The sequence below is a fragment of the Astatotilapia calliptera genome, chromosome 14 (assembly GCF_900246225.1).
Source record: "Astatotilapia calliptera chromosome 14, fAstCal1.2, whole genome shotgun sequence".
In the NCBI taxonomy this organism is placed as follows: Eukaryota; Metazoa; Chordata; class Actinopteri; order Cichliformes; family Cichlidae; genus Astatotilapia; species Astatotilapia calliptera.
Window position 1 is genome coordinate 17,282,741 of NC_039315.1, and position 27,421 is coordinate 17,310,161.

The 27,421-nt window shown below is 39.9% G+C and overlaps 1 protein-coding gene across 1 annotated transcript in view; it reads right to left on the bottom strand.

Annotated features, from left to right (window-relative positions):
* Window positions 1-4,197: 4,197 nt before the first annotated feature.
* Window positions 4,198-27,421, bottom strand: part of dscaml1 (Down syndrome cell adhesion molecule like 1) — a 95,188-nt gene continuing 71,964 nt past the window's right edge. Inside the window, exons 14-35 of the mRNA XM_026191298.1 lie at window positions 26,712-26,808; window positions 26,413-26,541; window positions 26,020-26,187; window positions 25,670-25,740; window positions 25,247-25,487; window positions 21,307-21,453; window positions 21,054-21,209; window positions 18,776-18,915; window positions 14,957-15,110; window positions 13,005-13,122; window positions 12,163-12,326; window positions 11,918-12,016; window positions 10,135-10,323; window positions 9,203-9,331; window positions 8,894-9,052; window positions 8,612-8,767; window positions 8,440-8,470; window positions 8,179-8,297; window positions 7,885-8,037; window positions 7,450-7,644; window positions 6,971-7,279; window positions 4,198-6,692 (exon numbers count right to left, since the gene is read on the bottom strand). Coding sequence (XP_026047083.1) covers window positions 6,103-6,692; window positions 6,971-7,279; window positions 7,450-7,644; window positions 7,885-8,037; window positions 8,179-8,297; window positions 8,440-8,470; window positions 8,612-8,767; window positions 8,894-9,052; window positions 9,203-9,331; window positions 10,135-10,323; window positions 11,918-12,016; window positions 12,163-12,326; window positions 13,005-13,122; window positions 14,957-15,110; window positions 18,776-18,915; window positions 21,054-21,209; window positions 21,307-21,453; window positions 25,247-25,487; window positions 25,670-25,740; window positions 26,020-26,187; window positions 26,413-26,541; window positions 26,712-26,808 — 3,714 coding nt within the window. The 3' untranslated portion in view covers window positions 4,198-6,102. The remainder of the gene's footprint in view (window positions 6,693-6,970; window positions 7,280-7,449; window positions 7,645-7,884; window positions 8,038-8,178; window positions 8,298-8,439; window positions 8,471-8,611; window positions 8,768-8,893; window positions 9,053-9,202; window positions 9,332-10,134; window positions 10,324-11,917; window positions 12,017-12,162; window positions 12,327-13,004; window positions 13,123-14,956; window positions 15,111-18,775; window positions 18,916-21,053; window positions 21,210-21,306; window positions 21,454-25,246; window positions 25,488-25,669; window positions 25,741-26,019; window positions 26,188-26,412; window positions 26,542-26,711; window positions 26,809-27,421) is intronic.

Below are 27,421 nucleotides of genomic sequence, written 5' to 3' on the forward strand. Positions count from 1 at the left end.
TGGATAATGGCTAAAGCACCTGGAAACCAAATCCTGTCAACACCACTAACAACTCTCAAAAACAACATAAAACATGTTCACTTTCAATGAGAAACAGGAGCAAAACAGGAGCTTTCTTTTGGTGTAAATAGCACTTGTAGAAAAATGTGCCACAGGCTGTTGCATCCAGCAAAAGGCTAAGTTGTTGTCAAAGAGCTAGTTTAAGTCAATGAAAGCAGACACTAATGTGATGAGCTTCTGTCAGCATGGCTGCCCTGAGGTGAACTTAACCTTAGTGTGATTGCTTTTCTGCTCATGAGATGTGATTGTACGCGGTTTCTGTGTGTCTCCACGAGAAATTTTGGCTTTAAGGCGGAAGTGCATTGCACTGCCCATCTACCCGCAGAGAGAGTCTGTTGTGAGATTGGGGCAATGTCAAAAATATGTGGTTTAGCTCGTCTTTCGACTCTTGCTTGTGCTCTTGTCGGTCCATCAGCAAGCTGTGGAGAGGAGCTGTAAGTTATAACATGCAAAAAGCTGAAGTGAAACCAAGTGTTAAAAACAATGAAAAGTATCTACGGTCTGTGCTTTTCATACTGTATTGTTTATCTTTGTGTTTTTTTTGTTTTGTTTTGTCAATCCCTTCTCTGCTCTGGCCAATCAGCATTCGACCAACATACAGCATCATCGACATTGAGAAATCAAATATCTCCACAAATGTGGAAGTGCAATAACATAAATAAAACATGAAGGAATCAGTGACAATGCTGAATATTAGGCTGGTCAGTTTCCCAGGTATGAAACCTATAGGTCAGTTTTCTACCAGAGAGACAACTCTGAATAAATCCTTCTGGTTGGATGGTGCTTACATTTCTTATTAACATGAAAACACTAAAATGTTTCAAATCTGTCAAAAACTTGTTGAAAAACTTATATAAAAAATGATATTGTTATTTATTAGGCAAACAAACAGAATTTATGTTTTTATATCCAAATTTGAGCCTGCTCACTTTAGGAGTCAGAAATTAAGCATCTTAATAAAAAAATAATAATGTAATTGACTATATTTTTAATCATATTTTTATTTAAGATTAAATATGACAATTCATAGATAAGAACAAAAATTATATTTCAGTATCAAAAATATCATTTTGATTAAAGAGCATGAGCATACTGGAGGATTAATGATTACATAATTTAAAAGAAAATAATTTTTAATGATCAGATTTTAATTGTGTGGCATAAATCTTACATTGGGTAAGGTATAAGGTATACCTTGTAAATTTTTTAAGCACTACACAAAGTGCAGTACTAGCTGTAAAAGCTAACATGCATGACTCCATATAGTTTAAAGTGGCTGTATGGAGATGCTGACGAAAATAAGCATTTAAGTACACTTAGATATCATGAAAGTAATTACTGGGGAAGTGCAAAATATTCCAAATATTAATAATTACTTGTTCAGAGCAACATAAAAGCCAATCATAGTACCTTGCTGTGTTTTTTTTTTTTTAAATAAAGTTAGCTGAAAAAAGTGAAGCAAGATGATTAAACAATTTGGGCAGTCTTAAAAAAATGTCAAGTTTTATAGGCTATATTTTGTCTATAATAAAAAAAATTTACTTTTCACCTCATTTTAAACTCCTTGGTTCTCTGGAGAGTTAAAGACAGTTTACAATTTACAGTAAAGTTTCTACTACTAGTTTGAGATGAGGCAAAAGAGCACAGATTTCTCCAGGCTTGGTTCACATTTGACCTTTTTCACACGTCTTGGGGCTTTGCAAAGGTTAAATTTGGCTTTTAACCTCCTCTATCCACAACACATGTCCCCATGGCTGAAAAATTCACACTTCTTATGATTTTTCATTAAACAGAAGAAAAAGTTAAGATTCAACATTCAACAGCAAGTCGCCAATAAACAATATCATCACAGTTTATAAAAAGATAGCTTTATTGCACAAGGTGTTGAGTACTCTTTTTTTCCCATTTTTGTTTTGTTTTCATAGAAAAGAAAATGTAGAGTTAAACGCAAGCAATTGCAAATTGAAGCAATGTTTCCCCATAAAAGTTTAAGGAACAACCTCTAAATTTTGAAAATGGTTTCAGTAATCCCCTTTTAAATTGGTCAATTCACCATTTTCCTTTTTCTTTTATAACCAGCAAAATTTTCAGTACATGCAATGCTGCTCCCCTCCCCACAAATGTGGATTAATAATTTATTAATGATTTTTATAAAAGCAAACTCTAAATTTTGTGACAAAGTAAAAACAAACTAAATTACAATAATATTAAAAAATCAACAAAAAAAAAAAAAAAAGGAGACAACTCAACCAAATGCCCTGTAAAAGAAGAAAACAATATATTTTTTTAATTATGCATGGTCCACTCTGACACGTTTTAACTGGTCCATAAATCAAGATAAAGCGGTGTCTGTATAATTTTATAGTCTTGCCGTTAAGTCCTCTTCTGTTTCATTACAATAGCTTCAGTTCAAAGTTTACATTGTGCCCTGGTTTCTAGTGAAGATGTCGAAAATAGTACTCATTTATACAAAACACTTTCCTATGTACACAAGTCTTCTATTATGGAGTAAAACATAAGCTGTATAAGTGGACAACGGGGAACGGTGGGGGTGGAGACGGGGTTCTGATTGATTGGCAGATGGGGAAAACGTTGGGGAAGTGGAACGTGTGAAGTTGGCCTTACAAACACAGGCAAAGTCAGTTTGAAAGTATGTTGTTGTATTTTAAGGAAAAATCCACCCCAGATGTTTCGTAAGCTGAAAAGCTGTCCAAATATAATAAGAGAAATAAGAATAAAATATGAGGACCACTTTATCCAGTGGATTGTTTTTTTCCCTTAATAAATGTTAGTGATTTTATCTTTTCTATACTCGCTATTTGGTACATAAACTTCTAAAACTGATGTATTATCATTAATATTAAAATGGAAATTTGAGTATGATTAACATTTTCCTTACTATGTGAGTATGCTTTGTAAAATGCATTGAAAGCAATTCAGTGTTCATATGTTTGGGTGGACAAAAAAATTAAAAAAACCATCTGCTATAAAGTTTCAAAATAAGCTAAATGTTAAAACGCATATTATATGTAATGGCAAAATGTTACATGGACATTTATGGCCTACTAGAATTCTGGAAATGTTTGGAGGGTGGAATTTTCTTTAAAGACAGACATTACATTTACTTTAAGCAAACTGACAGAGGATCGGTGTTATACGGTAGAAGCAACTTCACTGAAGAACTGGGGAAAGCAGGTTGGACAGAACTTTATTTCATCATTCCAACCAATATCCATACAACTGGAGTAAGGAAGCCCCTGGTTGTGAAAGCAGGCCTGCCCCATTCCCAAACTCTTGTTTTTCTGAAGACAAGTATTTGCATAACTTGAAATGTAAAAGCTAAAAGAAAAGGCATCGTAACCATTAGCAACAAAAAGCAAAAATACATATCTCTCCCGGCTAGTTTTCAAACGAAAGGGAGCATGGATACATTTAGAAGCAGTTTTTAAACACCACTGTGTGGTATGCTCATTGGACTGCACTCCTGGAGTTTGGGAATGACTTGCTGTGACACAGATAGGAAACAGAAATACTTGTTGGTTGTTTGTTGTCATTAATTATAATTATAGGTAATGGCATTGAGTTTGTGAACACACCTTCAGAAGGTACAATACAACATAATACAAGATTCTCACTGTATAGACTGTCCTCGTTATACTGTTTTCTTTTTCAACACCACACTTTCTGCACTGAGCCATAAACCACAGTTAACCAGCGACACAATCTCACACTATAATTTGACTTTACTGTGCTTGTCCTTTCAGCTGCTACCTGCTGCACAGGCGGTACAGCTTTGAACATTTACAAAATCACAAGGGGTTCAAACCTCAGTTTCACCACTTAATTTTCTTTCACACAACTTCCTTTCGCTCTAAGATCTTCTGCCCATGGTTGTGCTACCCGTTTAAACTTCCCTCTTCTTTTTCCTTCTTCTCTTCTGGCAATTTTTTTCACTCTGAGCGATTGTCTTGTGATCTTTTATATATATTTTCAATTAGAACGGCTTTTATATTTCTCTGCATTTTTTTCAATATTCATATATTTGCTATATATTTGAATAGAAATATATATGTACATACTTTTGAAAACAAACATATATCTTTTTCTTTTTTCTATTGCGAGAGCCCTGATGTTATGTTCGACCACTGAAAAACATGTGGAGCAACTCTTCTTTTTTTTTTGGAACGATCTTTGTTATGGGATTAAGCTTTGGGAGAAGAACTAATAGTAATAATAAAAAAAAGATACAGTACCATGCATAAAGCTAAAAATAATTTCAGCAAGGTGGAGGGACTTGAAAATACTCCTTTTAGTTTCAAAGACCACTTATTTTTGAAGAAAAATCTCTCTGCTACTTCACATTATATTGACGCTCGATCCCTCTGATTATACTCTTAAACATTACTGTCTGTTTATAAATTCAAGATTATGCAAATATGATTTTTCTTCATAAATCTCCATAAATCTGTTGCGACTTGCTTCTCATTCAAGCTGACACTACACATCAAATAGCATTTCTGCCCGTCTGTGCATATTAGACCTCTTCTCTCAGTCAGTCTGTCTCTTTGACCTGCCAGTAAGCTAGCAGTAGATCACAGTGACACTGTATGGATATGATGATGGACCGGGTGGGTAAAGGTGAAAGTGGGAAAGGACAGAAAGGGAGGAAAAGGGCACAGGTAAAATGGCTTAAAACAAAAAACATAATGGATATTGTGGCGCCATGATGAATCATATAATGGTCGCTTCCTTCTTGAGGAAGTTTAAGAGAAAAAGAGGGACCTAGTTCTTATAATCTGTAATAGCTCTCTTCTGAACCCACTTCTTTTCCTGTGTTTTTCATTTCCTAAGCCATGTCGTCAATCCAAAACAAAGTTCAAAATGCTGGACCAAATTAGGGTCGTTGCGTTACATCATCAGCATCGACCCATTATCCCCTTTCACAGGTACAAAATGAACATTTGTCAGTTTTGACACAGATGTCTGCCCAAGAGGTCAGCATACAGACTGATTTTAAAAAGGTCCATCGTTGGTGTGCCTGCCACATGCATACATTTATATACACACATATACACCCGCGCAAACACGCTTGCACGCGCGCACACACACACACACACACACGCACGCACGCAGGCTGTTGAAGGTTTCTGTTACTTGGATCCATTCTAATTTTCTCTTAGTGCACATGAGATTATATTTCCATCATCTGAAAATAAACAGAAAACTGATTTAAAAGAAAAAGGTTGGATTCATCTTGCACTTTATGATGCTTGAATTTTTTTCCCATCTTCTCTGCTTTGAGTCTGTTTAGAAAAGCATCAATTAAGACCACTATGCTGTATCATCCATTGCATGTATATGAAAATCCCTTTGTCTCAAATCTGATATTGAGACGACGGTCCATCCATTGCCTCTAATGTACGAATCCACGATGGAGTAATCTTTCAGAGCCAGTGTAACACCAAGGTTGGTGGTTAATGCATACAATAAAGCATCCTGCCATGGCACAATGCTGTGATATGAGCTCCTTTCCATCAGAGGCCAAAAAAGCAACATTTTTAAAAACCTAAAAATCTTAATACACATCTCTCTGAAACTCAAGCAACCTGGTTCATTCTACAGCTGTCTTGATCCAGAAAACAAGACAGTGCACGTGGAAAGCATTTTGTGCATAAGTACTGTGTCTTTGCCAGAAAATCAAAATATAGAGTTAACAAATGTGAATAAATCATCTATGTTTTGGCAAAGGTGTTTCCCAGGGTGATGAAGTAAGAGATAAAAATGACACAATAATAACAGAAAGCAATCAGGCAGAAAGAAAGGCAAACCCCTGTGCTGTGGAGACCCAACTCTGACCCCATCATATAATATTGTCAGTGGGAACCCAACCAGCCCCCTGCAGCCTGGCACATCACAGGCACTGACAGGTAAGCTGTGCATCTGTATGTTTCTCACCCCAATTTTTCATAGAGGCTCTAGGCAAGCGATGGCTTGACCAGCATTCAATGAAGAGTTACAGTGACAGGCCGCAGTGATGACAGGCTACACCAGTGTGTAGGACTTGGAGTAGGCCCCCGCCCCTCCATCCCTTTGCTTCTGTAGTCTGCCTAAGCCCGAGGAGCTGCTCTCCAGGAGAGAGTCTCTGGATCCTCCCATCTTGGAGGAAGATGAAGATGCACCTCCAGGGGTCCCTCCTGTGGCCCCTACTGCCCCACCTCCACCGGAGGATGATGATGCCCCAGAAGCCGCAGCAGAAGCAGCAGCTGCCGCTGCACTCTGGGCTCCTGCAGCAGAGGAGCCAGGCATTGTGAGAGTTCTCTGGGGAAGTGTGGAGCTGCTAGAGCTAGCAGATGCCCCTCCACTCCCACTGCCACAACCACCGCCTCCTGTTGCCCCTCCCGAGGAAGCCCCAGAGGATGTGAGATTGGACAGACCAGAGTGGCCCATGGTTAGGGCCTGCTGTTTTGCAGAGTCCATAGTCACATGACGGCCCTGGGTGTGGTATGCACGTTGGGCCAGGCCACGAATAGAGGCTTCACGTGGTGGGACCACTGGACACGGGTCATGACGCTCTGCCTGCTTTCGAAAAAAGGGGTCTGACTTCATGTAGAGGGGTAGGTTGCAGTAGTCACCTGGAAGGGAAAAGTAAAACTTATCATCACTGCACAAGCTTATAGGATATAATGGATAGTATACTGTGCACCACAATAATTGCTATAAACTCATCTAATAATCAGAATACATGCATACTATCTACAGTTTGTTTGAGTTATTTACAGAAAACATTTACTTACATGAAGTCTGATTTTCACAATACAATTTTAAGCCTTTGGCCATACTTTTTAAATTTGTTTTCATATTAAAAATCCTAACAGACAAAAAAGAATCATGCTTAGAGGTGACAACTCACTCTTGGCGCGATGCGGAATGGGAACAGCTACATTCTTGCCACGGTCATAGTCTTGGGGTTTAGGTGGCGAGGCAGTAAAACGGCAGATGCCGGGCTCTGACGGTGTGCTCATGGACGTCATGCTGTCTGCATTGTCGTTGGTACCCGTAGTCATCTGATCAGATGAGCTGTCAGAAATAAAGCACTCTGTAATCTCAAATTTAGCATGTTGCAGGTGTTCCTCCAGCTTGGCATGCTCATATGCTCTTGCCAGCTCCTCGTAGGTGGAGGAGGCACTCTCTGTTGACACCATGCTGTTGCGCCCTTTATCTGTTCAAAAAAATAAGGAAAGGAAATGAAGGCAAGCCCCTTTCATCCAGGTTTATAAACGCTGCTGAGATGTAGCCTACTGCAAAATCACATTTGCTTCCTGCAGATAAATAGCCTTAATTGTATGTACATGCTAATGGCTGTAAGTGTCATTTCACCCATGTACTAACCTGTGTCCTGCGAGAGGCTGGCACTGTAGCTGTCACTCTCTGTGACAGTGATGCCATGCTGGGAGCCAACTGTGCGCCAGTCTGAGGTGAGAGTACGGGCTGGCGTAGAGGCCTGGCACTTGGTCAGAGTCCACTGACTAGAGTAGCGGTTCCTGATGCTGTGGGCTGACTTAACACTCTTCCTTGACACTGGATCTGATGGTAAATGGATGAAGAAATAAGAAGGGTTGGATGTTCACAGCCGGAATAAATCAACAAGAATTTAAAAATAAGAAAGATTGGTCTTCATATTTTGGTCCAGAGAACATTTGAATCATTCATGAAAAAATAATACTAATAACTCAATTGAACTGAGCAGAAATGTTGCATTTAATGAACATATTCAAGGTTAAACATTTAATGATATAATGGAGAGTGAGGAGTAAAAGCACATACTGGTTCCTGGCCGGATGTCAGACATGTCAATCAAAGGGCCAGTGTTCTGGATGAGGGCAGGATGATGGACTGACACACCAGTGCAAAAGCTCTGAGGGTTCCCAGTTTGGTTAAACTCTGTGTCTGTCACAGGGATAGTGGCCTTGTCCTCACCTATGACAGGCAGAAATATTGTGTGTCAACAAAATAACAATTAGCCTAACACCGCATTTCATGTAACGGTCATCGATTCGGTCCTCGGCATAGTTGTGTGAACATATGCGACAAGTCTCTCTTTCTCTCTCTTCCTCTCACCGATTTGCTTGATGCCTTCTTTGTCCTCAATTAGCAGCTGCACTCTGGGGATGTCGATGTGCAGCCGTGGGCCCTGAGGAGGCCCTTTAACCGGGGTGTCGAAACTGCGGTTGTTTTTACTAATTCATAGATACAAGACGAGCACACACAAACATGCATAGTTTGAAGAAAATGGGAAAGAAAGTTGATTTTTGAGTGGATTTTAGGTTACGCTTAATAATATTTCAAGCTTAATTTGCTGAGAATACATTCCAGTCTTACCTGATCAGCATCTCTGCTAAGCTTTTGGCATCTAACGAGAACAGAGGATATAATTAATTTTTCATTTTTTTTTGACAAACAAGTATTCTTAGAATAAATGCTCTGCAGGCTGAATGTAATATTCTCTCTCATTTTCACCACTTATCTCCTCTCTTCTTATTTCTTCTCTCACCTCTCAGTCTCTTTAGTCTCTTTTCTTTGCGTTTCTTGCGAATGATGAAGAGCAACGCAACACCAAGTGTGACCAAGATCACAGGACAGCCAATAGAAAACAGCTTCTTGACATCGTCGTTCTTCTCCAGAGGGGATTTAATTGGCGGTATTGTGCCTGTAGAGATCAGTTTAATGTGCTTTCATAAGACAATATCATAAGGTACCCATTTTAATGGATTTCTCATTAAAACAATGCCATTTATCCAAAGTAAATGGCAAATGAAGATCATCTTGTACTCACTGCCATCATAGTCTAGAGTGGCAAACTGGGAGCTCTGGTTACCACAGCCAGCACTGTTACAAGCTTTCATCTTTAACTCATACCAGGTGGCCTCACGCAGCTCTGCCAGGAACACATCTGTGGTGGCGTTGGTGCGCACGTTCTGCCATGTCCAAGTGCCTGCACGAGTGCACACGACTCTTAATTACGATCACGTTTTTTCAAGAAAAAATAATATATGTGTCTAAGTTTGGTCACTTTTCCATTGAATTTATATCAGGACATCTCCAATATTACCAAAAACTGAAAAATGAAAAAGGAACCACTCACCTTTCGGTCTAAATTCTAGCGTGACAGCTGTGATCGGACAGCCTCCACTGGCCCAGCCTTGCAAGTTGAGGCGAGCATGGCTGGAGTTAATGTGGGTGAAGACAGGCTGGTCTTTGTTGAACTGGGGTTCTGTAAAGGCAGCAACGGTTTGATGCAGAATATGCTCAGAATATTAAAACAATATTTGGAATGGCATTTCACAGGTAATATGGTTAACACAGGTCATCAGCAGCAGACCTGCACACAACATTCAGTTAAATAAACTAAATAATATATTGATGCAGTTACAGCAAAAACTGAAGCAGCAAAGTTTAGTGTTGTATGTAATATGTTTGCATAATCTCTGAGAGGTTAAATATGCATTTTGTAATGACTACCAAATTTGAAACTGGACTGCACTATAAGAAGTTTAATGACAGCATAAACATCCCGCTGGTCAGTCATATCACTGTCCATAAAACAAACCTTTCCCACTGCATTTTGAGAGCAGTGTACATTAATTTAAAGCCTTACTAATGACACGTAACCTTGCTTTGGAGCCATTTGTAAATGAAAAAGCATTAAATGTATCAAATGTTTTAATTCTGATATTTAATATTGAAACTAATTTGATATCATTTGAATAGACTGAAGCATAGATGAAAGAAAATAACCCTCCTGTAATAAAACACATGATCTATTCGTATATCATCTATTCATTCACATTTTTCAAAAGTCAATTCAAATTTTGAGATTGCGGAAAAGATACATTTAAAGGTGCATTAAACACTTTCAGTTGACGTTTTTTGTTGACCTCCTCACATGTGACCTGCTGTATTTTCTGAGTGTTATCTAGAACCACTTTTCAAAAATAATTCCATTGTGTAAAAATATTTTTTTTTTACTTGTCTGCTGTATATATTGTTTAAAGTCCTTTTCTGCCAGCTTCTCACCTCGCCCGTGAGTCTTTGCCTCAATGATCTCACTGATACGTCCAGCACCAACGCTGTTCTTGGCAGCCAGCTTGACTTTGTACCAGGTCCCACAGCGCAGGTTGTCCAATTTGAAAGAGCGCTCGCTAGAACTGATGAAAACATCTTTCCATTCCTCTGTGTTGTCTACAGAGTACTGCAGAACAAAACCTGCATAAGAAATGAGACATGCACAAAATAGTTTTTTCTCAGTTTGACGCAAATCCCTCACTAATATAAAGTCTACTGAACTTTCAGACATTGGTACCACTCCTGGCCACTAGATGGCAATGTATGATTGCACTTCCCTTGTCCAGTTAAGCCTCAATTGGAGGATGGTGTAGCTGCTCTCTGTCTATGCCGCCATTAGTTACCTACAAACCCCAAGACTGGGATGGCGCTGACTGAGCATCTATGCAAATGAGGGCATGCAATATGGTGACTGTTTTTATAATCAGCTGCCTTGAAGAGCCAACTCCCTCCCACTCTGAGACACCTTCCATCTAATCCTCTGTCTTTCCTTCTGCCTGTATATGATTACGCATATATGACTGTCTCACTCTGAGTGTTTCCTTGTACTCTTTGTACCATCTTCATTTCCTTACTCTCTCTCTTTTTCTAACAGATGGTGCGATGGAGTCCAAAACGTTAAAAAGGGTTAACATGCAGATCGAGCAGTGTCTGTAAGTTTTATAGTCACCCTCGGTCTGTCACAGAACAGAAGAGGACACAGCAGAACATAACAGAAGATAGCACAGTGAACAGTACAGAACAGCACAACAACAGGCTGGAAGAACACTATGACTGACTGCTGTTGTACATAATATAAGATTCTCAGTGTATGGGACCAGTCTGCAACATTTGGCGATTTGTCTATTTAGAAATTATTTTATTTTTACACAAACTGGAAAAAAGTCCTCTTTACCAGCTGAAAATGGCTTTATTAGCGCACACTAGCATGTTTTTTCTGAAAGGGAATCATATACAGACATCAGGGCAGTGATACTGCAAAACAGGTGCGTGACAAGGAACTATTGCTGACAATGAGCCGGTGGATTTAGCGACGGGACTTCAGGATATCACACAAGTTCTACAGAAAAGATTTATGGACACATAAGACTAGATGCTGTATGCAAATACTGGCACATCCCTATTTGAATACTAAGCTGCACATCCAGTAGAGGCTGTTTAAGTTTATGCATTATATCCTGTTTCAGTTTTGCATAATGCATGCACGCAAGTCTTTCTTGGGTCATCCTGGCAGCACGGTTTCCAAAAGGAGTATATTCTATTCAGTTTTGGAGGCCTTCATGTGCTGATTGCAAGAAGCTATTACTAAATGTCATCTACTGAAATTTCTCTGGTTTTATTTGTTTGTTTTCATTGTCATTTATTCTGTAATCACATAAGGTAGAATAGCGGCTTTACCAAAACCATATATGGTGCTTGAGTGTGTCATATAGAGCAGTAATAAGTTAAACTGCCACAGCCTGACCAAAGGGAGAGACCCAGTCACGCACACTGTGGCCATCTTCACATACAGCTCATCAATAATCAGCTAATCAAACAGACACACAATTAACAGGGAAACATAAAACCAAGACACCATTCAATAAACTAATAGGTCAATAGAGACACTACCAATAACGCCAGGCAGGAGACAAGCTGAGGCACGACAAACATGTCAGCTATAGACAAGAGGAAAGTAATGTGAGTACACAAGAGGAGAGACAGATATACGGCTTTCCTCCGAAAAATTACGCACCTCTTATAGAGCTGCCGCCATTGTCTCCTGGTATCCAAGCCAGAGTGATGGAGGAGGTGGAGGTGGTAGAGACGGTTAGACGTGGCTGGTCTGGAGGTACTGAGGACGAGGCACAGAATCTTATAATACCATGACTTATATTATCAAAGACATACTTTTGATGAGTTATGTATTCATTTTGGCAAATCTTAATGTTTATTACGTAAAAAAAGTTTGCTAGTGTGTCATTATAGCCATTCGCTTACCTTGCACCAAAAGGTTGACTATAATAGTGTCAAAGCCAAGTGTGTTTGTGGCTGTGCAGGTGTAGTAACCAGAATCCTCAGCTTTGACAGAGCGCAGCACCAGAGTCCCATTTGCCAAAATGAGACGCTGCCCATCTAGAGAAACTGGTATGGCTGTGTCCTCACTATTGAAGAGAAAGAGACACTGATAAGAGGACCTTCAGTCTATTATTAGGGTTAATTAAGTATCAGCAGCCACTTTGAAACACCTATGGTCATAAAAATTATTTAATATAATAAAAGATTAATAAAATTGAATTAATTCTAATCTATTTCTCTGATTAACAATGTTAATGATTTATTAATTTTTGCTATATCGTTATATGTTCTTTTGTCTTAGTTTTACTCATGAGGATGGACTCCAAGGGGATACAAGAGAAACTGGGACTTTTGTAGAAAGCTGCAGCAATAAGACAAACTTAGTTCTGTTCAATATTAACTTTATCTCATTATAACCATACTGGTGGGCCCTCCACAACAGTCCCAGCTTCTCTCGTGGCCCCTGGAGAAAATTTATTGCCCACTCCTGGTTAAGGTGGATCACTTGTGTTAAGATGTAAGTTAGGATCTGACTTGGTGTTTTGCATAGTTTCTAGTCTGAAGGTTTTCATAATAATTTTTAATGGCTCATCCAACCAGGACTGCAATGAAGCTGGAGGCTATCCCAAATGAAATTGGCAAGAAGTGAGGTACACTGTCTGCACATCACCTTAGCATGTGCACTTAATTGTCTGTAATCAATTCTCAGAGGAATTACAGCAGCAAGAACACTCTGCTTCAGTATTTCTAGTGTGGATTCTCACCTGTCTTTGGTCCATTTTATGGTAGGTGTAGGTTCTCCTACTGAGCTACAGGGCAGTCGCACCTCTTTCATCCAGGGAGTGGTCACGGTACCGCCAAATGAGAGGATTTTAGCTGGGGCTGGTGCAGGAGAGGAAAAAAGTGAAAGGTGTATAGAGGCAGAGAAATTTAATAAAAAGACCTTTAGAGCTAATTGCATTAACACTCAAGCAGCCCATAAGACCAGCTGAGCAATAGACTAATTAATATGCACCAATCGGATGATTTGCTGTTGTCAAATAATTTTCAAATCCAATTAACAATCACTTGGTTTTGAACCAATACATCCCAGTGTTAATGCATGTGCATACATTGATTTATCTTCTTGCTAGAATTCTTTTAATAAGCACAATTAACTGAGAGGAAATGTGTACTCCCTATAATTCACATTAGAATTTGTTACACTGGCTGGAAAAAAATAGAACACATATATATATATATATATATATATATATATATATATATATATATATATATATATATATATATATATATATAAAAAGAATACAAAGAATGACAAGAGGGGATATGAAAAAAAAAGTCTTTCCATTCAGGCACATAACCCTCTTATTCTCTGTCACTCCCCTACCCTCTCTGTCTCGCTTTCTTTCCCAAGCTTGGCGTCTTAATGCTAGTGCTCTGGTGCACTTATGTTAAGGTTGAATGAAGTATTGAGTGAGCAAGCCTGGAGGACACTGTCTATTACAGCTGCCGATCAGCAGCACACTCCAATATGAGCACACATTAACAAACCTTTGCATCCAAGTCAAAGGAATGAACAGATAAAGAAAAGGCACTCTATTCATTCTTACGCCTTTATTCAACCTGGCCTTTAATCCAAAGCCTATTGATTTAACTGCCATTTTCATTTTCTTAAACACTTTGCCTCTCTATTGTCTTCTATATTAGTTAGCTCAGCTCTTTTTTCCTCCACCTGCTGCCCACCTCTGTTGCTCCCCTCTTATCATTTCCCTGGATGAGAGCAGTTTATCTGGTGCCCTCTGAACTCTAAAATTAATCGTGCACCTCTGTAACGTCAAAGCGAGCAGTAACACAGAAATAAAGAACGAAAGTAGGGGCTGTGGAGTAGAAAATATAATATTGGGAATAATTACATCACATCTACTATCAAATAAAAACACATGACATGTGCAGCAAGATTACAGTCCTTTATGGCGTAGTGTGTTACCAATGGTATTCTTGGTGACTGCAGTCCCAAAATGCCTTTAGATTACTAACAAGCTTCTGCTGTGTAGTTTTCTCATGATTATTCTCACCCCATGAGGCAAGATCGGGCTCACACAGATTGGCTTGCCAGTCTGTGTGGCTGGGTCTGGGATCAATTACTTATTTATATATATACAAATTTATAGACAAATCAGTGTATAACTTTCATGTAATGTGCATTTGTCCTGGATTTTTTTGTCTCTCTTCATTAAAACAAAACTTCCATAAAAATTAGAGACTGTTCATTTCTTTGTAAGTGAGCAAACTTATAAATTCAGCAGGGGAGCAAATAATTATTTCCTCCATTGTATAGCAAACGTAATGCAGTAAGAAGATGATGGGGCATGTAAAGCAAAACATCCTTTAAAAATGCTTATTTTTAGTTCATGAGTGGTGCAGTGGGGTGAAGAATAGTCGGAGAGAAAACGAGTGGTTTGTAGAGCAGCACCACTCTAACAGCGGATGTATCCTAATAGTTCCTGAGAGAGAGGACAGAAGCAGGGGAAAATAAACAGGAAAAAGAGGGCACTGTTTGTTTCTTCCACCAAACAAAAGTCGGTCAAAAGATTACTTCACAAATTTAGCATTGAACCTCGATAAAATTATCAAACTTAAATTTTGAGGGTCTTTTATCAACAGTGGGCACTTCCACTAATCATGGGTCTCCCTTTCATATCGAGGGACTCACCTTTGGCAGCTGGCTCCACAGTGACCTTTTCGCTGAAGTTACCTCGGCCTGCAGTGGTGACGGCTGCAGCCCAGATCAGGTACTGCTGGCGGTGGTTGAGGTGTGTGATTCGATAAAACAGCAGCTCTGGATTAGCTTCATACTCACTTGGGAGCTAGAGAAAAATGAAATGAGAAGAGACATTGTTGATTTGGAAGAACAAACTTGATAATGTCCGAAAAATCATTTCACTTGATTAAAACTGTTCGACTACCTCTTACTGCAATTATCTAATCAACCAATGGCACAACTTAATGCATTTAGATATGTAGACATGGTCAAGAAGACCTCCTGAAATTCAAAAGTGAGCATCAGAATGGGGACTCTGAAAGTTATATGGTTGTTGGTGCCAGACAAGCTGGTCTGATGATTTCAGAAACTGCTGATCTACTGGAAAGGCGATGGTGTAATGGTGCGGGCTATTTTCTTTGCACACTTTTTATCCTTTTGTACCAACTGAGTACCGTTTAACAACACAGTCTAGCTGAGTGTTGTGGTTGACCGTGTCCATCCCTTTATGACCATCGTGTACCCATCATCTGATGGCTGCTTCCAGCAGGATAGAGTGCCATGTCACAAAGCTCAGATAATCTCAAACTGGTTTCACTGTACTCGACTGGCCTCCACAGTCACCAGATCTCAATCCAATAGAGCACTTATGGGAAGCGATAGAACAGGAGATTCACATCATAGATGTGCAGCTGACAAATCTGCAGCAACTGTGTGATTATGTCAATACGCACCAAAATCTCTGAGGAATGTTTCCAGCACCTTTTTGACTCTATGAAGAATTAAAGTCGTTTGAAGTCCAAAAAAGTGCACAATGAGACAAAATGGGCAATTACAATAAAAAGAGTCTGGATTGGTTTGGAAACATGTAGCACTTTAACGGTACCTTTTCAAAATTAAAAAGAAAATGTTTTATAGCATTTCTCCGAAAATTTTAAGTATATTCAAGGTAGCATAAGATAAAATTTTGGGGATTCCAAATACAAGATTGTTTGGAGAGGCTGGAGTGATGTGATGAACTGAGTGAACATCATTTTAACGTGAACCAATTATTTTCTTCCTCATTTTGTATCAGTAAAACAGAGACTAAGATGGGCTAAAAGTTAGAGAGGTTCTGAGGCTTATCATAATGTGGTAAGGCAAAACGGTATGAAAGGATGACGCTGGAGGGAGGGAGGGAGGGAAGGAAGGCAAGCGATGCTTGAGGAGAGAGAGGCGAGAGGGTTGGATTGGGGGAGTGAATCCCACTCCCTCGCCTTCTCCGTTCTCCTCGGGGAGGGCAAACAGAGATATGAGAGAGGAAGACAATAGGGGACAGACAAATGAGTCAGTCAGAGATATCATGAACAGTCATACACTAATGAGGCCTATCTACTGCAGGCATCAGCAGTGATGGAGAGGAGAGGAGAGGAGAGGAAAGTAACACAAACAGACAGAGGAAGAGGAATGGTTACCCACAAGCAGTATGAATACACACCAATACATATGCATGAATGTACTGAAACACAGGCACACACACACACACACACACACATAGAGCCGCATACATGACCTGGAGGTGGATGTGTAATTGCAGTGTGTTTAACCCAGCCATGTGTCTCCTGTCTAGACATATACGCATCACTGTCCCCTTAACACACACACACACACACACACACACACACACACACACACACACACACACACACACACACACACACACACACACACACACACACAGAATCTTTCATTTTTACTGCCTGCCAATCGCTATTCACCTACCCACCAATTATACCTGTATTTCCTCAACTCCTACTCTTCACCTACTCCTCAGGTATCCCAGCAGTCAGCTATATATACACACACCTGCAACTCTGGCTGTTGCTGTGCTGCTGGCCTCAAGTAATAAATAGTATGGAAAAAAAAAAAGAAAGAAAGAAACAATCAAAAATCAAAAATTCAACACACACACATACACTGCACTGTAAGGCAGCACCTAACATTCACTCGGCACCCTCTAAATCATATTTTACTACACCCAAGCTTGACACCGTCTTACATTTGTGACTGACAGGCACACATACACGGATGAAATGAAGACTGCGATACAAGTGTCAGATAGCATGAACAGTCAGCGAATGTGCCAGACCAGTAAAACCTGCGAAGACACTGCAGCGTTACTGAGCTCTGTCCTAGCCTGCTGGGTTGTTGTCTGCAGAACGGTTTATTCTGTGCAAACAGATTCCAGTATTCATGTTGTTTTTCACATTTATGAGCAGGTTGCCATGAAGGAATCCACTGAGCTTTTTATTACTTCACTATGTTCCCTGTTCATCATCCATTCCTCTTGCCTGTGACGCTCTCTCTATTTTTCTCTCCGACTATTCTTCACCCCACTGCACCATCCTTCTGTGCACCCCCGATGCCATCACTGTTCTTCATTTCTTTATCTTTACATTTGTCTGTCATCTGTGGGCCCACTCCTTGCTTTTTCCTGCATCTATCCACCAATATACCCCCCCCCCCCTCCCTTCTATTTTACATTGTTTTAGCCCCCCGCCCTACTCTCACATACGCATCAATATCTTCTTCTGCACATTTGTCTCTATACTCTCCACTGCAAGCTGAAGCATGGATGGAGAGATGGATAGATAGAGGGTGGGATGGATGTATGGGTGGGTGGGTAGATGCTAGGAGGAAGGGAGGGAGGGAAGAGTGACAGAGTGTGTGTTGCTGTAACGGATATTAAAATATTCCTCCGGCATGGAAATAGCGGTGATCCGGGGAACGATAGAGCGAGATAATGAAAAGAGGAACAAAAGTACTCCCCGCGCGGTGTGTCTGACCCCCCCATCCCTCCTTCCTTCTCTCCAGTCGCACTCATTTACATAGTAATCATGCCGAACTCTGCATGGGGGCTTCAGAAAGAGATAGATAGATAGATAGATAGATAGATAGATAGATAGATAGATAGATAGATAGATAGATAGATAGATAGATAGATAGATAGATAGATAGATAGATAGATAGATAGATAGATAGATAGATAGATAGATAGATAGATAGATAGATAGAGATAACGTGTGAGTGATTTATGAATGAAGGACATTAAGGAAAAGATGTAAATTTCTCAAAGGGAACATTTATATAGTACATGTGTATGCATGCGTGTGTGTGTTCAAGATTGCAAGCAGGTTATATTTCTTGCTTTAAATTCACACTGTTATAGAAACATGAGTTGCATATATGTATGTACCTCTATATCGCTCATGTAATACATTTATGAGTGCGTTTCTGTGTGCGTATGTGTGTGTGTGTGTGTGTGTGTGTGTGTGCGTCTAAGCTAGAGTGTGTATTTGCTCTTGGCTTGTTTTCTGCCCTCGTTGATGAACAGATGAGGTTGTCCTGGCAACGTGATGAGACGCAGATATGTAAATGAGGCTGGAGGGTGAGTTTGCACGCACACACACTGCAGAATGAGGAGAGCTCATTTCACACACGTATCTCACTGAGACTGCAGCACTAGACCACACACAAAAACACACCCCAACACACACACCTACACACACACACACACACACACACACACACACACACACACACACACACACACACACACACACACACACACGCAAATGCTGTAATTAAGTCAAATGAGTTTTATCTCAGCAACATATAAAATGTTTAACAGAAGCTATTTTCTGCATAGAAAATAGGGTCTTGTCCCCTTCACTTTTCCACTTTAATTCATTTGTTTATCGTGAAACTCTCTGCGCCCCTCTTGTAACTTACCGGTTGGCCTGACCCGGGGCTGGAGCAGTAAATGGTGTACTTGCGGATGATTCCATTTGGCTTGTGAGGGGGCAACCACGACACTACGACACTGCTGGCAGAGGAGGGCACAGCTTTGATGCCAGCTGGGGGTCCAGGGTCTAAAAAGAAAGAAATGGAGGGCTGAGTAAAATGTGAACCACTTATATTTCAATGTGGTTACAGTAAACGGGAAGTAGTTTTCCCTTTCATCTTTATTATTTGCAGTAAATTGAACATCTTTGGGTTTTAGACTATTAGTTTGACAAAACAAGCAGTCAGAAATTCAATTCAACTTTCTTTTACACATCATAATAACAGCTATCTCGAAGCGCTTGTTAATATTATTAGGTAAAACCCTACAATATTAGAGAGAGAACTCCAGTGATCAATAGCCTGGCTTATGGGAAAATACAAAAGGAATATTTCAGTATTTTCTGCCATTTAATAGAGCACAGATAATGATGTTAAGAACATGACTAGCGGTATACCAGCTGCTCTATATGCATACTGGCCTGCATATAGTAGTGTATTATTATACATTCTAAAAATCTATTGGTTCTTTATTATCATTTATAAAGCCCTAAAAAAGGCCTTATGCTGCATGACTGTAGTCCTCAACCTCTTCCCAAATAAAGATTTCTCCTCATCAGCCCCACTAAGTATGAAACTACTGGTGAATTAATTAATTTAAGACCTCACTTCATTATAAACAACATCTTATGAGAAAGTCTTCATTTGGACACTAGTGACACCTGTAGCTTTACATACATTTAGAACAGACAATATGCCTTAAGTTCCATAAAGAGAAAATGATTATTCTCTCTTTACTATCACCATTTAAGGCTCATACTGAGCAAAAAAATTAAAAATGCATGATCTATAACAACAATGTATGATATGACCAACAACTCCCTTACTCAGTGATGTCCAGAAATTAGGCTGTTTTTGATGGAAATTTGTATTTGGCCGAGCACCAGCAGAATATGACATTAGGATTTATTAATATGAGAGGTATTTGTGCAATACTTAAATATTATTAAGAGATGTGAGTTCATTTAGAGTCAAAGGTCAGAAAATCCTGAGAGAACTTGACAACATTGGAATTTATACCAAAATAGTATTTTTAACATAAAACCCACAAATGAAGACATGTAACCACACATTCAAAGAGCCAAATACTGTGGTCCCCTAGATATAAGGCAGAAAAATTAATCCCGGTCTTCAATATTCTTATGCTTGCTGTCTTCTATGTTTATTCATATAAGAGACAGAGGCAGAGAACGACAGACTGAGAACTGGCTGTTTGCACAATTGCACAGCAAACACTTTTCCATGTGCTGCGGCCAGAACCGAGGGCAAAGGGAAAATACAGAAAACGCTGAGCGTTTGTGAAGAGGTTGCCCCTGGACACAGTGTCAACCCGCATCAGGGAAAAAAGACACACTCAGTTTGCCCCTGATAAACACGCACACTCTCACACACGCACACACAAAGACTAACACAATAGACATATTTGAATAGCAATTGCAGTGGGGCCAGCTCATAAAATGGAGATATGGTGGTGAAAAGAGAATAAAGGCCTTTTCTGAAACGACACATCTTAGAATCATCTGCTCCCCTCTCTTTCCTGCACTCCCTCTCTCCCTCATTTTCTTCATCTCCAGACGCCTGCCTTCTCCTCTGCCTGGCCCCAGGGAGGTGGAGGAGAGGCGGATACGGATGTAATCCACAGCACCGCCAGTGTAAGCACAAAATTAATTCTCTCTAAGCCACAAAGAATTAATCCCTCTCCTTGTGCTGGGTGCCAGGGTAGACTTGCACACAAACAATAGCGCATGTACACACACATGCACTCGTGCATGCACGCCAACACAAAGCCATATACACCTGCAAACAGACAGACTTAACCCCCAACCCATCTCCACACACACACACCTCCAGATACCCGCATGCACAGACTGACACCCTTAGGGTCCTTAACCACACACACACTTTTTGGCTTCTTAATTCTCATTAGCACTGGTAATGGCACATCAGAGCACAAAGAGGTTTTAATCAGCAACCTCAGCCTTACAAAGACCCCCTCTACCCCCGCTGGCTCTCTGCCTCCCACATTGCTGCCTAAACCAAGAAAAAGAAACAAAAAACCTTAAACCTGCCCCAAAGATGTGAGGAAAGTAAATGACTCCTCCTGACTGGAGGTCAGTTCTTCACTTAGTTTATCTGTTTGGTCAGAGCTAGTAAAATACAGACTCACAGTCCTCACGGGTTTGGATATAAAGGACGTTGCTCCGGACGCCATCCCCAGCCTGGGTGTAGGCCAGCACTTGGATGCTGTAGTTAGTAAACTTTTCAAGGCCTCTCAGCTCCACTTGCTCTTTGGTGGTTGTGATGTTCTGCATTTCACCCCACTCTGTTAGACAATAGGACAGAGAGAAGATTAGAATGCAAACCTGAGACATTTAGTGATCGCAATTTAACCTGGATATAACAAGACAAACTCAACACACCTCCGTCTGGGAAAACAGCCCAAAAAACAACACGATATCCCTTCAATACACCGTGAAGTGTCAGTCTTGGAGGCTCAGCCCATGTGATAACTGCTTCGTCAGATGTTACAGAAATGGCTCGCACATTCTGAGGAGGCTGACTGGGTACTAAAGACAAAGACAGAGGACAAAAGGTCAGATGAGTTATCCAAGCTGTGAATCGTCAGGTATTTAAATATGTAGTGCACCTTTTCAGTAATGAAGGTCTGATCATTGAATGTTGGAAAAACAACTAATTTGACTGATTGCACTACAAAGATAAAATGCGGAAAATCCAGGAATTATTTACTCTTAAATATGTGGTTTATCATTAGAAGATAGATTTCTTTCCATGCTGTGGAACTGGATTACATTAGGGGAGCGGTTCTAAAACTTTTGTTGTCATGTCCCAGTTCAGAAACTGAAAAATAATTCATGTCCTTCACAACACAAATTTCACATTTTATTTTATGGAGTAACCATAAACCAAGTTGAGTTTGACTTAAATAAAGGCCACTGTAACAGCATGAATAAACACTTTTTTCCCTGAAAAAATCATATTGCTTAACTTATTTTCATTCCATGCTTTCTGTCCAAATGCCACAGTGCTCAATGAACTTAAGAAAGCTAATGGAGATGTAGATTTTTGAACTTGTGTGTGTGTATATATATATATATATATATATATACATATATACATACATACATACATACATACATATATATGTTTCATAACAGCAGGGTGCAAGATGCTAGCAGGCAGGGCATACATGGAGCGCCATAACCAAGTGGCCGGCATAGTGTACAGGAACATCTGTGCCAAGTATAACCTGGAAGTCCCGAGGTCAAAATGGGAGATGCCCCCAAGGGTGGTGGAGAATGACCGAGCTAAGATCCTGTGGGACTTCCAGATACAGACGGACAAAATGGTGGTGGCTAACCAACCGGACATAGTGTTGGTAGAGAAACAGAAGAAGATGGCCATAGTAATTGATGTAGCGGTCAAGAATGACAGAAACATCAGAAAGAAGGAACACAAGAAGCTCAAGAAATATCAAGGGCTCAGAGAAGAGCTCGAGAAGTTGTGGAGGCTGAAGGTAACAGTGGTCCCAGTGGTAATCGGAGCACTAGGTGCGGTGACTCCCAAGCTAGGCGAGTGGCTCCAGCAGATCCCAGGAACAACATCGGAGATCTCTGTCCAGAAGAGTGCAGTCCTAGGAACAGCTAAGATACTGCACACGACCCTCAAGCTCCCAGGCCTCTGGTAGAGGACCCAAGATGAAGGATTGACTGCCCGCAGGGGCGAGCGGGGAATTTTTTTTTATGTTTTGAAAAATATATTTCATATATTTTTCAGTTCAACTATTTTGAAAAACCAGTGTCGCCATTAGATTTCTAAAGTTCATTGAGGTTATATGGATATTGAGTTTTCAGGGGTATCTGCAGCCTGAAGTTAAACATTGTGCAGATTATTTTTAAATAAAGATATGACTTTGGTAGTTAGTTTATTAATAAATCTATTAACAGACCTTCCTGAAACTCTAAAATACATTTCCATATCAAACTTAAAGTGAGTAAACAGGTGATAGATGAAAGGCCATGCCATGTGTCAAGCCTGATGTATAGGACCATTTCTCTTTCTCTGTACAAGCCTCCCTCTGTCTCTGCCAGTCCAGGTGTCCTTTCTATTGGCTACCACTGACCACGAGTCATTCAGGCTTTGAATAAAGACCACTGTTGAAGATGAACAGAAGTCAACTTGTGAGAGAAGGAAGCGCAGGAAGAGAGGAAGAGTGCTGACTGAAAGACAGTGTAATGAAAGAGAAGGATTGGGCCAAGTCCACCAGGGAATTTCTCTGCAGCTGGTGAAGAGAAAGGAGGAGGGAGGAGGATGGAGGACTGGAGGGAAAGGAGAAAGGAGGATCAGAAAACTAAAACATGGTTTTGCATGAATAAAAACTTTAGCTTCCATATCCAAATAATGAGAATGCAACCAAACACAACCCCATTCCCACCTTTACCAGAAGCAAAATAAGACTAAAAATGTGATCAAGAAGGTTAGTGGGTTCAAATGGGTGTCTCTAATAGGGCTTGCTTATACAGATATTTTAAAATAAAAAAACAAAACAAATGAACAAAATAAACCTTACATAAATGACTGCATTAATTTGGGGAAAATAACAATGATGAACTCGGGCTATAGGGAGGAGGACACGCGGGTGATGGGCAGAGGAAGAAGGGAGGAAGAGAGTTAAAAGCAAGGGGAGCAAGGGAAGGGCAGAAAAAGATGAAAAGAGGGATCAGGGAGACAATGCTCTCAGCTGTGGATAATTACAGCAGGAAGCTAGCACAGGGAAAGAGAGAGAGACAAACAGAGAGACAAGCTAATTATAATTATTTTTAGTATGCTTGTTGTTATCACTATTATCATAATGGCCATCAATATCACTGTCGCCACGGTGACAGCCACAGGAAAGAACTGGAGGGCTCTGTCTCTTCTAGACCAATGAGGCTAAGCCAACTGTTCACTGGAAGGACGAATGTGTATGTGATTAGTGTATGTGTGTTTGTTTGTACGTGGTACAAACATGCAAATGTAGATAAACGGAGATTGAGAGAGATAGTATGTAACAAAGATGGCTGTCTGCATTTAGCATGAAGATGAACTGCCCAATGCTAAAGAAACAAAGAGTGAGAAAAGACAAATGAGAACACAAGAAGTGCGACAGATGCAGCCGCCTAGTCCAAAAACTGGAGGCAATGCATCAACCTTAATTCTTTCGAATGGATAAAAGCGAAAAGAAGTCCGTATAGATGTCTATAAGAAAATTATATTACTTCACCTTGTATGTTGTCAGTAAACAGTTTGATCTTAATTGCATATCTTAATTTAATTTGATGTGGTGTTTAACTTTTTTTAATTATGGTCAAAAAGATGATATAGCAGGATATGATTTGCCTACCTAAATAGTGACTGCCATAATGCTAATTATGAGTATAACAACTGTCAACTTGTCGTGACTTTCATTTGTTTTATCAGCAGCCAAAAGTCAATACAGTCGGCATAGAAACCAATGCTTAATATAAAAAAAAAAAACATAAATAAATGATAAAAGAATTTTTTTAAGAAGGTGTCTGCCCTTGCAATATAAAGTTTAGCCCTTGAATGTCAGGTTGAAAAGCTAAATGGATCAAATTCAATCACAGGACAATAAACAAGGACAAGGATTCATTGCTCTATTGTGATTGCGCCATCAGTTTACTACACCAGCCTCTTCCATCTTTCCCAAACTGCTTTTAAGCTCGTGTTGCACATTTTTGTCTTTTTGTTGGTCAATTTTTGTCATCAGTTGTTTCCCCCCCAAAAGTATCAACAAATCTCTAATGTGTTTGTTTGGTAAACTATGAATCTTGTGCAACACTTTCCAGCCTAAGAAGAGGGTTTTGCTCTCTAAGTGCTTTTTGTGTTTTAGTCATTCATCCATTCAGCATTAACTCTTCTACCCAATAATGATCGGGACGTATTGCAGTATATACACTCTGTCTACACTCACTTTACATGAATCACAGAGGTTATCTGTGTAGATGGTATTTATAAGGGATTGGAATTTCAACAGCCAATATTCATTCTTGCTGAGGCAACAGAGCGAATGTAGTAATTTGAGGTTATACAGCATGGCATGATTTGAAAGAGACCAGACTGCAAAAGCAAAAAGTACAATGGCATGAGAAATAGTGCAGAGGCTGATATTTCATATGACTGACTTTGTCCTTTTCCACTGCACATTTGCACTTATTTGTTTTATTTGTTCCAATATTGCTACAGGTCATAAAGGTAGCCAACATTTACCTTATTATACAGTCCTACAGACTGTCCTACAATCCCTTTACACGTATGTTGACACAGTTGTGTATTGCTCACCGTCTTCTAGTGTTGTAGCATTGATCTCTGAGCTGGAAGGTCCTGTGCCTGCTCTGTTGAAAGCTTGGACAACCACCCCATACTGGGCAAACTTCTTCAGGTTGTCCAGTGTGTAGACCTCACTGTCTCCAGTGGCCTTCATCTCCACGATGCTGTACTGCCCATTACTACCTGGGCCATTTTCTCTGTAACCGATTTGGTAACCGCGGATGACACCGTTCTGCAGCTCCTTCCTTGGAGCCTAAAGGTTTCCATTTGAAAAAATGTTCTCACATTAGAATCAATATTCATATTGCTAGATTGTGTAATGACATTGACACCTCCACACATACATTAAGATGAAAAATAAGTTAATCTGAAGAAATAATGATAAAATAATATAAGGCAAAGCTGGTCAGGAGACAGATCCTTGAAATGCATTACCTTCCATGTGACCCTGATACTCTGAGATGTCACAGGCTGCAGGATGACATCCATTGGAGGACCATCAGGCTCTATAACAAGAGAGACAATGGGACTGAGTGGAGGCATTGCACTAATGTCAGAAAAACATTATGCAACATTAACATTTCCACGTTTCGTACTTTTTCTTGAATATTTAGATCAAAAGAGGTTTCTTTCAGTTTTATTGAGACTAGCATTCAAAATGATTAGTCAAGGACAGATGTCAGAGTCATAACAGATTCAAACGCTAATTGCTCATACAACAAGCAAAAAATAAAATATTTGCCTACATTCATGCGAGTAGAAAGCAGTGCTGTCAAAAGACTTACGTGCTTCCTCTGTGCTGATAGTGAGTTCCTTACTAGCCTCGCTTTTGCCTATAGCATTGTAGGAGTACATGCGGATACTGTAGACAGATGCAGGATGAAGATCCACTATGTTGGCCTGGTTGTTGGTTGGAGAGATATTTCGGGTGGCATGCTTTAGTTCCCAGGAATCTGACAAAACAGGAAAAAATAACACATTTTACTACTTCAACACTTTGGATGGACATGGGAAGTTGGGAATGCTATTGGCATTCAGTTTAAAATAGCTTCAAATAAAGAGGCTCAAATAAAACAAGCACAAACAACCTAGCAATTTTCAGTGTAGAATATACTGCTACTTTTAGGGTCTTTTGCAATACTTTAATAAAATAAATCACCGACTTGACTTTTACTCACCTGTTTTGTTCTTGTATTCGATATCGTATGATGTAATTACGCTGTTCCCATCAAATCTCTGTGTCCACCTGAGATTCATGCTACGATCTTTCACTTCTCGCACCTCTAGCTCTGGAGGGTCTGGAGGCTCTGAGGTTTAAAATTAGACAAAGTGAGCAAAAGGAGGCAAGAAAAAGGAGGGAAAAAAGGACCACATGAAAGACAAGTTCAAAGGTGAAGAAAGAAGAGCGTAGTTTTGTAGCTTTTATGGTATTAAAGTGAGGATGGTACAGTACATGCTTTTGCACATGGACGCTTACCTTGCACAGTGAGCTGGATAAGGCCTCGTCCCTCTCCGTAAGAGTTGATGGCATGACAAGAGAAGAAGACTGAATCCTCACGCTCTGCTGGCTTGAGCTCAAGTGAGAAAGGCACAAAGAAAAAAATGTCAACGAGAGAAACAACTCTATGTCTGCATAGACAAATTGTGCAAAGCTTTGTGATGAAGAAGCGCCTCGGTGAAAGTTTTTGCTTGACCATGTTTTGTTTGGTATTTAGGCGACTCTGTTCACCTCACTGAAAGGTGTAACAGACACCTGTACACTCGGCACCCACTGCAGTTTGAGTGCCAAGAATTAGTTTTTGCCTAAAAAACATTTGGTTGGTGTGTGAGGTACACATACACCGACAAAACATACAAAACACTTGATCATCGCTGAGGTTGTGACACTCTCTGAATTCAGTGAACACAAAGTTGCTCCTCATTTATGCGTCTCCCTCCATTACCTTTTGTTAATATCTGAAAAACATGGCATCAGCAGGCTAAAGAAGCTCCGTGCTTTCATTTGAGCCTGGCCAGTGCAGAATTTCCGTTTTAAATGAATTAGGAGACAACCCGTGGCTGCTATGACTGCCACGGTATGTTAGAGGAAAATTAAGACATAGAGATATTGAGAATTAGAATTTCTGTTTTGAATCTGGGATAATAAAGTATATCTAATCTTGTATTCTGATGAATTAATTTAATAAT